Source organism: Scardinius erythrophthalmus (genome assembly GCF_964197995.2).
Source record: "Scardinius erythrophthalmus genome assembly, chromosome: 18".
Lineage (NCBI taxonomy): Eukaryota > Metazoa > Chordata > Actinopteri > Cypriniformes > Leuciscidae > Scardinius > Scardinius erythrophthalmus.
In genome coordinates, this window is record NC_138238.1 from 9,498,290 (window position 1) to 9,512,956 (window position 14,667).

The window sequence follows — 14,667 nt, forward strand, 5'->3', positions numbered from 1 at the left end:
GCTCCGTCAACTAAAATAACTCCAAATATCAAGGCAGTCTCCAAACAATGCACAGTATGGATTCTGAATAAATCAGCGTTTTAAATTATTTGGTTGAGTGAATGATTCACTGACATACTCATAAACCCATTTGCTGCCAAGTGCCAACTACAACTAACCTGCAGAAAGAGTCTGAAAAAACATTTTTTATTTCTCCCAAGGAATAGGAGAAACATCTGAGACAAAGAACTTCCAGGAAACACAAGAGAGCAATGAAGAGCAACCATTAAGTAAAAAACATCTCTGCGATTTACTACAATTGTTAAGTAAATTAGGGAAAGCTCTATAAAATAAATAAGAGATTCTGTCCAAAAACAAGAAGATGCTGTGTTTTCTGATGTGCTTTCTTTTGGGACCATAAGGGGGATTTTATCACGGAGTTTTGACAGATGGCATTAAAAAAAAAGAAGAAGAGAAAATCCATTTAAAATAAAAAGCCACAGATCTAATCCCTTCATTTATTTTCTCTTATTATGATGCCTAAAACTAAATCGACCAAAAATCAAATCTTCATCAATCACACCCCTTCATCTGTCTCTCTCTCACCCTGATTTAGAGTTTCTCCTCTTCATTCTCACCAAGTGATTCTCTCGGCAGCTCCAACGCTTAATTCACACAAATTGCACTTATGAGCAACAAGCACGCACAAACCCACCGAGAGTGTTAAAACAAACAAATAAACACACACAAACAGAGGAATGCAGGACTAAGTACATTAAAAAACAGTGCGGATAAAGTCCACAATGCAACCTGATCATATTACTATACTGTAGATATAGGACACGACTGAAGGTCAGTGGGCAACAGGTGGACGTTTCAAGTCTCACAATCATCACACGGAGACACTATTATTAGTAAGCCTATTGCAACCGTATCCTAAACACCATTTCTGACAACTCAGCAACTTTCCATCAACACACAACAAACGATTTGTCTCACATTGCATGAGCATGACGGCAGCTCCGTCTCTCCATCCAACACTTTCATGATCCAGGGACACTTTTTATCACCACGGCAACAACACTAATATAACATGCATTTGCTCGTGACTTTACTCAGATCTGAGATGGTTCCAGCTCTATGAATGCATCACAAAGGGGTGAAATAGAAAAATCCAAATGTCCTTGACATTTATTTACACATAAGAGATTACTATCAAGAAGGTGTGCTCTTAATAACTCATGTCTATCAGTCAGAAGAGTGATACTGCTGTGGGAGAATGTTGAGAAAGACCGCCATGTAGACAAACTAACAACGAAACTATTACGAATACATGACTGAAGTTTATTTTGATGTTCCAGAGCAATTGAACGAGAAAGTTAATTTGCTGACTGTTTTTCCAAATATATTTTGTTGAAATCTATGGCAGGGCCATGTTTGTCCTCTGAGGCAACACAGGTAAGTACATTTATTAACTATCTTTAAGAGTGTTTGTAATAAACGTCATCATACAGCTAGCATATAACGCTATCAAGAGACCAAGTGTATCACTGTTAGAATGCTGCTAATAAATCAGTATACATGGATTAACAATTTTTTCTTGAGTTTAATATGAATAAAGTGTGAAGAAAGCAAGTATGTTCTGCCTCGGGCTTAAACACATATGTCTCTATTACAGTGCTGGCCATCTTAAGCATCAAAACATACATACTGTGGTGAAGGGCATGGATGCATTGCAATGAAGCTCTTCGATCACCGTAGTGGGTGTTTACTTGTGTTTCTGTAAGAGGTAACGTCCCTCAAAACAGAGTGTGTTTGACATAGTGAAAATGAGGGTGGAATATCAATTTTACAAATATTTGGTAAAAAAAAAACTTTGTCAACTTCATAAGCTAACCTCCAGAAATATAATTTAAAAATCTGAAAATGCATTTCATGATCCTTTTAAATAGTTTTGGACAAATCCCAGATTTTTAATGGATGTAATTCATGATGACAGACCCACCTGCTGGAGGAGCCGGGTGAACCGTAGGACACAGGAACGCCTGGAAGCTGGACGCACAGAGTTCGCTTACCGTCCCCATAGCTCAACTGTCCCTGTTTCACTCTGATGAGTGTGCGATTGAGCGACGAGAGAGAAAACACAAGCTACTTCCCCTTTTGCCTGAAAGCAGAACTGTTGATACTTATATAACGCTCTTCTTTATCATTAATTTTCCTTTGGGTTTTCCTGTCTGACAGATTCCAAAGCAAAGATCCACAGCACTGCTCTCTGCTCTGATGTGTGCTGGTCTTGCAATCTCACTCACTGACTTCTCTCCTTGTACAGTCTCTCCTCCTTCTCTCTCTCTCTCTCTCTCTCTCTCTCTTCATACTCACCGCCACTTTGTGTTTACCATGCAGGGCTTTCTAAGCTCCCCCCTCTGTTTCTCTGTGTCTACGACCCTTTCTATTTCAAAGTCTCTGCTGTGGTGCTGAAACAGCTTTGGTAGAGAAGGATTTACATAGACATAAGCACAGATTCATCAACAGCTCCCAGAACACCTCCCCACTCACTCCCACAAGCTCAGAGGGCAGTTTAGTCAGAGCTCAACCATTTCGGGCATCTGATCCATGCGTGGTTTTGAAGGGCATGTATATGTTTACTCATGGAGAATCACAAGATCACCCACCCCATCTATTAATGCACGCCTGCAGACACGTGTACATTATGTTAGGTTGAGACCCTCTGAAACTCACATGCACCCAAATTGGTGCTTTTGCATCAGTTTACATTTTGTGTTGTGTATGTGTTTGTATGGTTGTTTCAATGGTAATTTCTTGTCCGTATAGCGGCAAGAGCATTTTAATTCAATCCTTTACTATTTTATACACTCTTAGAAAGAAAGGTTCAATGGGGTTCTATATAGAAGGTTCTAGACTCAATTTTAAAGAACACTTTATGCCAAAAAGGTTCTATACCGGAGAAATGTCTTAAATTACGGTATAATACTTTCATGTTTAATGGTTATTTCATTTTTTTTCTAGTGATAAAGTAAGTTCTCATGCAGTTTAATTCATTTAAAATTGAAAAATGAATTAAAACTAAATCCATAAAATGACCCCATGATGAGAACCCATAGAGTATGAAGTGCCTGACAGAACAGATTATACAGAGAACCTTTTCTTGAATGTATGACAATAAAAAGTCTTTCATAATGAAAATCACTATATTCTGTAAATATTCACGCAGGGCTTTGTAAACTAGAGAAAAATCTAGTTGCAATTGTGATGTTTCTGAAAAGCATTCATGACTTAAAAGAAATGGTGTTTGTGCAATACTGTTAAATCATAAGACCGCTGAATATCGCTGACTTGTTACTGGTCATGTGCCAAGAAACAGGAACAGAACATTACCCTCAAATAACAATCTCAGCTTTCCAAAAAAAAATTTTTTTTAGAATGAAGAGTAGCCTGATTGTATGCAAGACATTTCACCCTAAAAACTAAAATTCTTATCTTATTTTTTTTGTGTGTGAACTATTCCTCAACACACTTTCTGTGCTCTTAAACCATAATATTTGACAATGTTTTGCGCCTGCAAAACCATCTGGGAACATCCCTAAAAGTAATCTCAGAGGGGAGAAAATTGGGAGATCCTGTTGGAAAGTCCACCCAATACTTTCCAGCTCACTCTCCTCATTTTATCTTCTGACACCCTTCCTCTCCTTCCATTCCACCCATGTATTTATCACACTATTCCAATCACACCTATCCACAATACTACATTTATTTAGAAATGTACTTACACTACACTGTTTGTAACTCTTTCTGATTTCTTTCTTTCCCTGAGATGCATTTCTGAAGGTGTTAGATTGTGGTTAGATAGATATTGGAGATTGGAGGCACTGACACTTTCCACCAATTGAGTGAGATTAAAGACTTTTAAAATGCTCAGAATATAATTAACATCCAAATTAATAACATGCAAAACATTAAAGCCATTAAATGACTAATTTGACATTTAGCTGAAGCTATTATCCACAGTGATTCATAGCACACTTCTTACAGATACAGCGACTTTAGAACAATTTGGGATTACGTGTCTTTCTCAAGGACAACGGAGATCATTCATAAACCTACAACTTTTTGATCATCAGACCAAATTGTTAACCAATAGGCTACACCACTCATAAGGAAGTGTGCAGGTTTTGGTGTCCTCCCGTAGTCTCTTTTCATCTAAAAAAATAATAATCTTTTGTCTCACTTTTGATCAGTTTAATGAATCCTTAAGTTCTTTAAAAAGAAAAGCACAGCTGAGCAAATCAGGATCATTTTATCATCACAACCTCAACAACAAACAAGAACGTTCACAGCCTTATACATTTGCAGTGACTCAGGACTATAGAGAAATAAAAGATTTTTCCTTTCTCTTTTTTCAGTCTTTTCTAATTGAACACTAGACGGGCACCCCGCAGCTAGGGGAAAGAAAAGAACAGAGGAAAATGACATGCGAGTCGCATTTCAAAGGTTAGTCAGCAGTGCTTTTACCCAAACATCAAGACCTAAGACATTTCATGACATGTCTGTGCCAAAGCCCGCTAACAAGAAATATAGTAGTACTGTCAAAATCTGCAGCCGTGCTAAAACCAAACTAACAACAAAAGATCCTTTGCACCAACACCCTCAAAACTGACCCTGAAGAAAATCAAGGTCAGTTATGAGCATACCAGCATGAAAATTACACATATAGCGAAATCGAAATCAATCAGGATACAGTCACAAATCCAATTTAAGCATTAGAAAACAAACCGACACACTACAACTATGTTTTTACCTTTGCCACAAATGTATTTCTCAAAAATGCTGTGATGAAGATGAAGTCTATGTGTCTGCACAGCTGAAGTGTTAGAGAACCAATAAAGGCCTGCCCAGTGTCGGCAGAGTCTGGCAAGCGTTGGGGTCGTTCATTCAGCCTCTCGGTTTTGAAAGGCGCACCGAATTGTGAAAATGAAAGGTTGGATTCTGAAGAGAACCACAATGGTCAGAAGCTTGGGTTTCCCATCAAACATTTATTCCAAGAACACTTTCGGCTTCATCATTCTGAAACTAACACTTTTTTGGCCATATGTTCCAGTCAAATGTGCCCCAAATACGTCCAGTTGCTCTATTAATTAACTGAGACTACAGATGCACAAAATTTGAAAATGACGATTAGGCTAAATTATGAAAAAATGACAAAAGAAAAAGAGTGTGTGCTAAAGAAACCACATACTCTTAAACATTTAAGAATATATATATATTTCACATTAAATACACACATTCACACACATATTATATGTACAGTGCTTAACAAATTTATTAGACCACCACCAAATTTAAGGTTTGTGCCACAGCTGCCTTAAACTAACAGTATTGATGATTACCAAAATCATTTTTTTGTTTCTGTACTGGAATGGTTAATCCACCAGTATGTGTAAGCTCTTTAGTCCCAGTTGGCCAAGACAAAGTCCAGACTTGAATCCTATTGAACAAATTTGTGATTTAGTAGATTCAACGATAGACTGCACAAAAGTTTAATCAAAAGCAAGTCTTTGGGAACAACAAGAATCTATCTGGAAGTCAATAACAGTCTATGCCAGCAAGAATGTAAGCTGTTATCAAGTCCAAAGAATTCCATACAAAATATAAAAAAAAGTTTTTTGGTTATTATGTGTGAATAAAGAATATTTAGTTGTTTCAGTTTGTTATTTGCCTAATAACTGACAATAAAGTTTTAGTCTAAAAAAGCACACACACACACACACACACACACACACACACACACACACACACACACACACACACACACACACACACACACACACACACACACACACACACACACACACACACACACACACACACACACACACACACACACACACACACACACACATATATTCTTTTGTCATAATTTAGCCTCATCTTCATTTCAAATCTTGTGCATCTGTAGCCTCAGTTACAGTTATTAACAGAACAGATGGACGTATTTGGAGCACATTTGTATATACACAATATAAATTATAACAATTATATGTATTCAAATTATTAAAAAAAAAAAAACCTTTGTAATGGTTTAAGTATGCAGCAAACAACTTGACACTTGGTACCAATCACTGATGAAAATATTTGCATATTCTGATGCTTTGCATGTTTAAAGAAATGGATTTTTAACAAATTGCAAAACATTTTGTGATAACATTTCATGAGAAGTTTTACACCCCATCTACACTGCAAACAAGCAATGTGACAAAACAACACAATTATAATCAGCGAGGCAGTCTACACTGCACTATAATGGACACGCTCATATGCAGTTTAGACAGATTCATTCATTATAATGGATGGCTTTCTGGTTTCTGGTGTTGTGATGCTCATTTACAGTGCAGAAACAAATCCAGACAGTTGTGATGAGCCAGACTTTGAGTATGCCCGCATTATGATCATTTCTGTGCCCCGGTGGATACATTGTACATTAGGTGAAATTACTGATAATATTTATCAAGCAAAACAATACAATGAAAGTACACACAATAAAAATAAGGTTCAAAGGAAGATAAGTGTAGAAGAGCAATTTGGCAGTAATGAGATACAATTTCCAAGCCAAACTAGCATCATATGCCAGCAGTAAAAGCTTTCATTTAACATCTGTGATATCTGCCGGTTCGTCTTCCATAGAGGGATGAACCAGTTTAAAAAAATAAAATAAGCACATACACACGCACAACCCTTATACGAGCATTTCCCAAACAATTAACATTCTGTCATCATTTACTCACCCTCATGTTGTTCCAAACCTGCATGAATTTCTTTCTTCCAAGAACCACAAAAGTTTTTATGCCATGATTCAATTAAAATTTTCACATCTTGATGACTGTGACTGATTCGGTTTTTGGTTCAGAAACCTCCAGTCTCCATTAACTGTGTTATAGCATGAAAATGCGATCAGTACATTATTCACAATTCATTCTGTTCTGTAGAAGGAATAAAGTAACACAGGTTTGAAATTACAAGGTGAGTAAATGATGACATCTTGAGATCTTCATTTTTTTGGTTGAACTAAACTTTACTAAACTTGTAATGTACTGTACTAACAAAGGTGAAATAATGAACTGAATAAACACTTGAGGCTCTATTGAGAAAGCATAGACTTCAGACTCCAGACTCCTCCACCATTAAAGAAGTATTAGTACATAAGTAACAACAACATTAAAATTCTGCGAATAATAGTCAATCTTTATCTTTATGGGATGATCTATTCCAGTAGTTGATCATGGCAGATTGTCTCTAACCCTTTCAAGAACAGGACAAACGGGAGGTCGTCAGGCTGTTGGCTGCTACTGACCTAACACTCATATTTCGAGCCCCAGTCGTCCCATGCAGGAAAGCTGCCGTTTCATCTCAGTTGATCTTAAAACAGATCAGTCTTTTGAGGATTTCTACTTCTCTGGAGCTTAAGATTAATGAGAGAGTGCTAGAGAGACTTTAGAAGGGAGAAAAACAGCAATATATTTTGGATTAAATCAAAGGGTGCATGGAGAAGGAAGGGTGAATGATGGAAGCCATAAGGTGAGCTTAATTCCAAGTAAAAAATCTAACAAACACACTGCAGTTTAACTTAACTTTGTAATATTAATCTGTGAATTAAATCGCATTATACTGTAGGCGTTTCGTCAACTGAGGGCAACTCTATGACTTTTTATGCCCCATGGGTTGATTTTTATCAAGACAGATTTCAATATTTGTATAAACATCATATTAAAAAACAGTTTTACTTTTCAAATGCCCTTTATGTTTAGATCTGATTGCTTTTCCCTTGTCCCTGACCCAAACTTTCAGTCTTAATGTAATAGGATTGGACAGCCCAGAGGATTCACAAAATGAAGAGATGACAATGATATTCCTAACCATCTTTTATTCCAAAAAATGCATGCAGATTTTCTATATACTGTATCATGATGATACAAAAGCCTTGTGGTTTGATGAGCCTTGTTTTGGTGACTAGCGATCTTAAACCTACAGAATGGGAGGTGGGTAAGCCGGCAGGCAGGCCCTGTAGTTTAATGGCTAGAATCCCAGATGATACTCAATGGACCAACCTACGTACCAGAAGCACAAGTTACAGCAGCCTTGGTCTCGCTAGCAGAGCGACACTTAAGCATGAGAGGTGCTTAGGACTTAAATGCACACTCAGTGACTATCAAAACCCAAGCATCATGACACAGAGCGGTCACTATGCCAACCAGGAACAAACTCAGCTCATATAGGCACTATATCTCTAATTTCCTCGCTTTTAACCCTTACATGCATCAATGCATCAATCCAGCAGAGTAGGAACTTAGTATTTAAGAGATTAATGATTTATGCATGTGTATGCCAATACATTTTAAATGCACATTTTTTAAATACATGTTAGAATATCTGCCAAGTCCTCATTCATCACCATTACATATTTAATGAGTTATACAGAATAAAGAAAATTTCACTTTTCATGCACTTTTGTTTTTGAGGAGAAAAAAAAAATCACTTTCTTTCTGTTTTATGACCTTTAAAAGCTATTTTAAAAAAGTGCCATGACCACATGGTTATTACATGCTTGAATTTTGTGATCATTTGTCTATGTGTAGCCTATATTTATGAGCTGGATATTTTGTGGAAATAGCTGCCATCTACTGGTCATTTTGTGTTAGTGCACAGCTTAAGACTTAATACCTAAACTCCATCAGTTCATCTGCATTAAGAAATCAGACTACATCAATCGGTTTTGTATTCTTTCCATATATACCTTTTATATATATATATATATATATATATATATATATATATATATATATATATATATATATATATATATATATATACACTGACATGGATGTCTTAGTTGGGAACTAATTTAGAATCTGTTTGTTAATGTAAGCCTGCTCAAGTAGTGGACAGAAAAGTAGGACACTAGTTTTAACTTTAGATGAAGCTAAAATTGGATTTTGTTTGTGCGGTCTTCACTGTAAACAGTCTTCTTGATTTACAGCTAACACGTAAACCCCAAAATGCACAGACAGCAGAAAGTTTGGCAGAGAGAGTACATCAAAAACAAACCTCTGTTCAAACTCTTGCTGTATCTAACTGGAGCAACAGACTGCCAGGGAGGAGTTAACATCACTGAGTGACAGCTGAAAGAGGTAAAGTGAGGACAAACTCAGAGGTTTCCTGTGGAGCTTTGCTCTTTCCTGGATGTGACACTTTGCCACGTCTGCAGCTGTAACCGTGGTAATGAGAGACATATCCCAGTCCCACATACCTGTCCACATTCACAAGTCTGCTCAGTGGATAAAATGATCATTTTAGAAGCTGAACATGCATTTGGTGTTTCTTTACTGGCAGTGAGGTGTAAAACTAGCATTTAACAGCTAATTAACTGATGCACTACTGAAAAGACCACTGCTATAAATCTGTGCATGATGAAACCTCATCCTCTCACGTTACAATCCCTCTGCCTCTGAACATGAAGTCAGTCTGAAATATACTCCAGACAGTCTTTTCCATTCAAAAAGATTTATATGATTCAATACTGTTATCAGTAATCATTTATCAAGACTGATAAGCTAAAGACAGTGAGAGAAAGGGGAAAAAATAAAGAGGGAAAGAGGTTGATTTTCAGAACAGACTTTTACAAAAATATATAGAACTTTTAAGGAGGACCAGTTATGCCCTTTTACAAAGTCTTGATGTTTTTGGAGTCTACTACAATAGGTTTTCAGGTTTGAAACTAAACTATTTTTCACATATTTTACATTGTTGCAGCACCTCTCTTATCAGTAACACTCTGGGGTGTGTTTCCCGAAAGCATCGTTGGCCAACTATAGTCGCAAGTTCATCGCAATGTCCATTGAACTCTATTGGTAACGACGGAACTTGCGACCATAGTTGGCCAACGATGCTTTCGGGAAACGCACCCCTGTTTAGTTCCTGTCTCTATAAAGGCCCCTCCTTCCAAATGTGCTCTGATTGGTCAGCTGGACCAGTGTTGTGATTGGTCAACTAATTTGAGCGTGTTTGAAGAAATGACCCTTACCATAATCGCAAGTTTCAACACACTACTAAACGTTTCTCAATATGCGTTCTTGTAATTTTGTTCTTGTGAAACTTCATCGGTCGCTACCCCAAGTACTGTTCCAATTCAAAGTTCACATCTAGCCAAGCACAATTCAAATCCCCGGATGTGTTCTAGATCCGCCCCTTTTATCGAGGATGCATTGAGAGGTGACTTGTGCGGACTTGAGACAGCCAGGTATCCCAGAATGCAGCTTGCACCAACCAGCAAGCGTCAATAATAGCGGATGAGAAAACCCGCGTAATTTAAAAATACTACTGTTATTGTGTCATGAAATGTGGTTTTAAGAGTTTTTTAAGCGAGAAAGTGGCTGTTTAAAGCTCAAATCTGTGGTTTATTTATAAAGTTAGCGCCTAATTGATCTGACGCTTTCGGAGTTGTGAGATCCAGGCTATCAGCGGGCGCTCAGCGCTCATTAACCCCACCGAGAACAGCCTTACCTCGGCTAGTTCGCTGTCTCTGTAGTGGTTAAACATGAGATATAATTCGTCTTGTTGTGTATATCTAACGGGCAATCTTTGGTCTCATGAATCTATAAATCAGAGTACAAATGCACATATTGCCTGAACCACATATTAATGTTTAATATTTTTAAAATGTAAATGAAAAGAGGTAGGGTTGTGTTTTATATTTCATTTTGTTAAAAATACATGCTGTGTAGATAATCAATGTACGCGTTGTTGCCTGAACCACGTTTGAGTGGCGATTAATATGTTTAAGATTTTTAAATGAAAAGAGGCAGAGTGGTGTTTTATAACATACAGATGGTCCCGCGGCGGTAAATTGCGGGTGTGTATTTGCAGCCTCTTACCGCTAAGAGGCGCTACAATCACAGACTTTGCAAAGTGTCAGTTTTGTCTGTATTTCATTTTATTGTTGCCTAAAATATACATACAGAGATAACCGGAGTGACGTTATCAAGAACACTGCTGTACCATTTGCAGAATCGCCAGACTTACTTTGTGTACTTGGTATTAAGAAACGCCTCAGGCCTCGCTCCTTTTGTTGCGTATGCCTTGGGCGGGATTTATTTAAATGAGGAATATTGTGGCGTGTTAGTTCCTGGAAGAAAATTAAAGACTACAATCAAGGCGTTTCAGGGAATTCAGAAACATTGCGCATTGATATTGAGATTAACTCCCTTTGGAATAGACTTTGTGCTTTGTAACTTTGCAGACCTTTTTCATGCTCAAACAGCAAAATTTCACACTAAAGAAAGTTAAAAAAAAGTAAAACTGCATAAGAAGTCCTCTTTAAGGTCCCTTCTAAAGGTCAAGGGGATCATGGCTTCTTTTGTGCCAAGGTTGTAGAATGGCCTATCACTGTTAGTTAGCTCCTCTACCATCAACACATTCAAACCCATCTCATTTCTCGGGCCGCTGCTGTAATGTGTTCTCTATTTGTTAGGTTTTAATATTTAGCATCCAAATTAGCCTGTGTTTATCGGATCTTAAAGGTATAGTTCACCCAAAAAAATTTAATTCTGTCATAATTTACACATACTCTTGTCGTTGCAAACCTGTGTGACTTTCTTTATTCTGTAAAACACAAAAGACAACACACTGAAAAATATATAAACAATGAATGTTTTTTGGACTCCACTGACATTAATTTTTATGGATAAAAACAAGCGACTACCAACAAGACCACAAAACACTCAAATCATAAAGAGGTGAAACAAATAGAGTCTAACGGACAAATGAGTAGCGTTTCTATTATGACTCAAGTTGTTATGGAAATGACAAAATACAGCCCTAAGAGTGTGCATTTAAGGTGGGTGTGGTGTATTTAGTTCCTGCTGCTCGTGAAATCATTTCATTGTCTTCAACAAGACTTCAGGAAACTTTAGGAAAACTGTTAGGTACAAACTTCTAGAGCTTCTTTGTTTTCTCTGCTTTTAAACAGGTGTCACTTTTGAACGGGTTTCACTCTTGTACAAAAACAGACATTTAACCACTCTTCAAAAGCTCTGTGGTGTGTCTGTTGTTTTCACTCAGGATATCCTGTAACATCATTTCTGCTACTCTGACATTCTACAAAAAAAAAAAAAAAAAGCAATGGAAAAACCAAAAATATGTTACTGTGTGTGTGGGCACAATATAGAAAAATACACCATGTCAGAAAAAAATACAATTTGAAGAATTTTGTGTTTTAAAAGGTACATTAAACATAAAAAAAAAACTAACTCAAACCACATATTTTTGATATACTGTATAAACAGCATTAAAGTGAATGAGATCAAGTTGGGTCATCCTCTATAACAACACAGCAACATATCTGAATTTATGATGACTCTTTCAAAGCACACACAAATCCTTGGCTAACTTTAGCTTTAAAAAGATACATATGAACAGAAATAGGTGCACACAAACCAAATATTTGAGTCAACAATGTCTGTCATGTCAACATGGTGTCCCTACTAACAAACTTAGACAAACATTGAGTTTTAATAAGTCACTGCCAGCATGCAAATGTTTGCTTTATTATTTAGCATCGACCTGTTAGTTTGGTCTCATTTGGATTCCAATTGAACACAAACTTCTATTAATCTGCCATTGTTTTACACCATAATGCACTTTGACACGCCGCTGTCAGTCATAACACATACTGTATTCAGTCATATAAAACTTTAATGACATAAAAACTTACCATACTCGTCCGCGTCCATCCTGCAGCGGTGTTTCACACAGACAGCTCTAGTCTTCCTCCGCCAAACACACTCAACATCACTTGTCAGTCGCGTTGCTCTTTTCTCTTCCAGGTTACTTCTGTTCCACTCACGGTGAACTGTACACACACATTGGCCGTGTCTGAAAACCTAGTGAGTCGCCTACATAGACAGCATTTCCTGGCATCATGAGCGCGCAAAAATGGCCCAAAAGGCTCCCTATGTAGAACGCTGGCTGGGTTTTTAGACACAGCCAGCCTCTTTAGTGTTGTAAAAGAACACATATCTGTCTCCCATTCAGTTTTTATTTTATTTTATTTTATTTTATTTTATTTTATTTTATTTTATTTTATTTTATTTTATTTTATTTTATTTTATTTTATTTTATTTTATTTTATATTTTTATTTTTATTTTTATTTTTTATGCCCTTTTTGCTTTCCTCTCTCTTTTTTCCGCCATGTTTTATTCTGTCCAGCAGGAGTCTCCATAACCTCTTGAGAGATTGAAATAAGGGCTATTAAATTACACTAATGGTTTGAATGTAACCCTTTAAGTCACTTTTACATTACGTTTTACATTACATAATTATTTATTGTTTTATTATTATCCATGGGTTTGAAACTTGAACTAAACATTATGCTGTTGTCACCCACCAGAAACCATAAATACAATAAGAATTCTTTTTACTGTCATTTTCAAATGTAAAATTAAGTTGGTGAAGTTTAAAAAAAATAAATATTAATGATTAAAATAAAATAAAACATCCATGCACTTGCAACTTGAATGCTAACAATTATGCTATTGTCACCCACCAGATACCATAAATACAATAAGATTTTTTTTCCTGTCTTTTTTAAATGTAAAATTATGTTGGTGTAGTTTTAAAACATGTAATTTCTCCTACGCATTATTTTGTTAAGCATATAATTTTACGTCCTAGATGGTATTTACCTGTTGCACATTAAATACTGCCTTTTCAGGATGATACATCTAATTACAGGATTTAGTCTTAATATAAATTAAACAGTGGGCTCACATAATAAGTGAATAAATGTTCTGCTCTACTTTTATTCTCATCTCCTGTATGTCTGCAGCCTCACTCTATTGGTAATTGTTTAATGATTGACAGAAGCAGTAATTGTTATTCCAAACACACAGAGCCAGACAATAACCTCGCTATGTTATAAGAAAACCTCTGTTGGAATAATGCAGTCGTATTTTAAGAAAATCCAGACTGTAATTTCTAAATCATTAAAAATTCCATATAGATGCGCAGATTAGTTCACTGTTGCCACTGTTTACAAATTGGCCATCACGAGAAAGCTTAGTGTTTCATTGTATAGCTCTGTCTGGGTAATTTGCAGTTTTTTTGCAAGGGATGCAAAAAATAAAAAAAAAATCACGAAAACACTCCTTCTGGGCACCACATACACATTTTTGACATAGTTTCCTTGTTAAGTATTACCACAGACACTAAATTGCTTTTGTCTGTGCCGCACACCATCAAACACGCAACTGCAGACCAAGTCACAACGTTTCTTTCCTTCACAAAGGCACAGCATCAATACCAAGCTTTCTTCTAGAACTCAGTCAAAACTAGTACAACAGAGGCGACTATCTTCTCAGCCCCTGAAGTCTTGAGATTGGGCCTTGTGATAAACTAAGACTCTTTTAACTAAGTTAAAAATACAAAACTGAAATAAAAACAAGGTCATGTGACTTTTAAATCGACAGAGGCTGTGCAGCCACAGCCAGAGTGGTGATGTCGTCATTAAGATGGAGTCATTGCCAACAAACTTGCCATGAGATTTTCCAACCATTGCATTAATTTATTTATTTTACTTCATTCTCTCTCAGAGCAGCACATTGTGGATTTTTGCTTTTCCC

The 14,667-nt window shown here is 36.6% G+C and overlaps 1 protein-coding gene across 3 annotated transcripts in view; it reads right to left on the reverse strand.

The window, feature by feature from the left end:
* Positions 1–12,913, reverse strand: part of cyth1b (cytohesin 1b) — a 71,848-nt gene extending 58,935 nt beyond the window's left edge. Inside the window, exon 1 of one of the 3 annotated variants that reach the window (XM_081392881.1) lies at positions 12,761–12,913. In XM_081392881.1, the coding sequence (XP_081249007.1) occupies positions 12,761–12,779 (19 nt within the window). In that variant the 5' untranslated portion in view covers positions 12,780–12,913. Of the gene's footprint in view, positions 1–1,984; positions 2,290–11,070; positions 11,169–12,760 lie in introns of those variants that run through there. The other 2 variants (XM_081392882.1, XM_081392879.1) reach the window with 2 other exon arrangements.
* Positions 12,914–14,667: the final 1,754 nt, after the last annotated feature.